Source organism: Montipora capricornis, chromosome 4, assembly GCF_036669925.1.
Source record: "Montipora capricornis isolate CH-2021 chromosome 4, ASM3666992v2, whole genome shotgun sequence".
Classification (NCBI taxonomy): domain Eukaryota; kingdom Metazoa; phylum Cnidaria; class Anthozoa; order Scleractinia; family Acroporidae; genus Montipora; species Montipora capricornis.
In genome coordinates, this window is record NC_090886.1 from 26987452 (window position 1) to 26990526 (window position 3075).

General features: G+C 38.5%; 1 protein-coding gene across 1 annotated transcript in view; it reads right to left on the reverse strand.

Annotated features, from left to right (window-relative positions):
- LOC138045861 (melanotransferrin-like) overlaps positions 1-2383 on the reverse strand; it is a 38710-nt gene extending 36327 nt beyond the window's left edge. Inside the window, exon 1 of the mRNA XM_068892493.1 lies at positions 2227-2383. Within this exon, the coding sequence (XP_068748594.1) occupies positions 2227-2281 (55 nt within the window). The 5' untranslated portion in view covers positions 2282-2383. The remainder of the gene's footprint in view (positions 1-2226) is intronic.
- Positions 2384-3075: the final 692 nt, after the last annotated feature.

A 3075-nucleotide genomic window follows, 5' to 3' on the forward strand; every position in this document is an offset into this window, starting at 1 on the left:
GAAATTGTTGTTCCAATTAAAGTGTCTGATTCACTATATTTTTTGTCTGTTACCCATCACCCCTTCGCAATTTTTGCGGCTTTCTGTGTTCCTGTGGTGCAAATTGTCATGTTGTGGTGGGAGTGATTAGGAAGATTAAAATGGCATGAAAACTGAGCACTTTTCTGGAATCTTCTCCCTGTTTCGCCTATGTAGATCTTACATAACGTGCAGGTTATCCATTAGATGACATTTATTTTATGGAACAGAAGGAACGGATGTTTGCCATGAGAATGACCATGCACTTATAATTTTTATTTATACACCTTTCTGCATAGGCACCAAATGGGCTGGCACCAATTTGTGAATTGAGGCCAATATATTTGACAATTGCCGGTTTTCACTGTCACACCATCATCAAAACTATTCAACAAATAAAGTCAAGAATCAAAGAGATAAAAGAAGATGAATATTCAAACAGTCTCACAAAGGTTCAGGTATGTGCCATGTTTCGTGCGGAAGATATTCGAAGAAATGTTTTACTCAAATTTACAAGGCTTTGTGTAGAGACGCCATGTGTCTGTCCCTCAGGGGCACAAATATGGCGGCCGGAAGCTGACAAAAACATATGTCATCGAGTTTTGCTATAAAAAGCCAGTAGTCATCTTCTGAGGGCTCATAAACATCTATGTGAGTGCTTATTCTCATACAAGGACTGTTCAGATTGCAAAATCTCAGTGGATAAGTCACTTTTTTAACTTATGTGATAGCATTGTCGACCGCAATTTTAATAGAAATTCAACCTTGCTTTATCACAAGACGAAAACCCCGTCAAACTGAAAATTTGTGGAAAGACAAGTCTTCAGCTGTTCTAATAACTACCTAAAATAAAATCTCAAAAGGATTGATAGTGCCTTATTTTTTAGGTTTGATGACGTAACGTGAAAACCAAGAATACAATATTCACCCCAACCCAGATGGGAGGTTTTCACGTGACGTCATCGCCATGCTTTTGTTAGCTTCTATTGTTCGTCCACCAGAAGCCGTACATTTCTCTATTGTTATTGATGTCTAGACTTATTTACATAGGGCTAAATGACACTTGATTATGCTTCTAAGTTTAAAACGAACGTCGTTTGGTGCAGCTCATTTGACCACACTTAAATGAGCAATATCCCCTGAGTAACTTTTTAAAGCTTGTGGTCGGGACATTCTTTTTCGCCACTGAGGCTGCATGAAATAAAAATTCCATCGTCTCTGGTCCACGCATAAATCAAGACATGGATGAAGACTTTTCTTGAAAAAATCCGAACTCTATTACCAAACAGACCTCAAATTTATCTAAATAAATTCAAATAGGTATCGATCGTGGGTTGGATAATTCTATAAAATTACAATACAGTTGTATCACCCCGATATATCACATATCGGTATATCATATCGGCATATCAAATGTGCTGCATGTGAAATAACAGGAAATAGTATAAATTATATTTTTGTTAACTCTGCCTCGACTGATGTTCTTGCTATTGTGCGGGTCGACAATTTCTATAATTCGTTGTGTTTATTGAGATAAATGTTGCTGTTAGAAAGATAATTAAAAACGGTAAGCTTTAAGTTATTTTAAAATTGTTCATACAGATAAGCTTAAGTAAGTATACCAGGGGCACCCAACGAGAACATAGTTCAAAACCACTTAAACAGTGCATTTTTACACGAATTGATTATGTAACAGCTAAAAAATTTTCATCTGTTCGCATTTCCTAGCTGAAAGTCTAGTGATCCGAAAATTATAGGGTTCAAAACTTACCTTTTCGAAATTTTCAGCCAGAAAAAGGGCTTCCGAAAATTCTAGGTGACCTTTATAGGGAAAAAAATCCGTTAAAAATGGACAATTATACCATAAAATCATCGGAGAGGCAGGCAAGCAGGAAATTTTAGAGCAAATGTTCCGAAAATTCTAGATCTCAAAATGGTCTTCCGAACAGATATTTTCCGAAAATTGACTTTGGGTGCCCCTGAGTATATATTCAGTCTTTTGCCCATTCAATATTCAGTTGAAGTTAAAAGAGAACAATATTCTGTGTAGTGACAGTGTAGTGAACGAGAAGCACAAGGATTTCACGAGTAAACAACAGCGAGATTTGTGTGTAAAAATATGAGCAGTGGAATGTATACAAATTGCTGGTTTAGGCACCAATACATTCTGTACACTCATGAGATTGTAAAACAATTCATTCCACTTACCTGAAGCCAGGACAACGATAGCAACGAGAAGCGCAAAGGAAGAAGACATGTTCATCGAAAAGCAAACAGCCAAGGGTGTAACCAAGCCACTGTCAACGCATTCCTTTCTATGACAAGGATTAACATTGGCGTGGCGAATGGGGAGTGACGCAGCGCCCCTCCTCCCTGGTGTTGATCGAGTACATCGTTGAAGTAGGCCCCGGACGCACTGGGCAAATTTTTGTTTATTTTGCGAAAAAATGTGTCACCAGTTCCCTGAGACAAGTGCGCCCGGTGATTTTTAGATCTACCAAATTTTGTCAAGGTTTACCAAACTTCAAAGACGCCGTCGTCCTGCCTTGGAGCAGGACAAATTTTTGTCAGGCGTGAAATCTGACAGATTTGTTAATTAACACGCCATGATTTGAAGGAAAAATTTGATCTCTATTTTTTAGTCGGAGTATTTCAGTCGGCCTTCTACGGACAAATCTATTGTAGTATTCTAGAACCAGTTGCAGTCATACAAGGTGAAGCCTCCACTGGCATAGTAGAAGTAGCAACTGCCTCTGCTGGAGTTGAACGAATTCCAGGATGAAAAAAAAACAGAATGCAAGCACTAATATGCCGAGGGAACATATTCGATCGAAGCGGTTAAAGATCACCATAAGCCCATGAACAAAGCGCAAACAAAGCGCAAGCGATGGTGTTTATTTCCGTGTGATTGACACTTGTGGTTAACAAATATTTTGCTGTCTCAGTGCGCCCACGTTTGACAAATTAAAAATTTGGCAGAGACAAATTTTGTCGAGATTTTTGGAAGAGCCAAACAAATTTTGTCAGTCCAGTGCGTCCGGACCCTAATACGTTGAA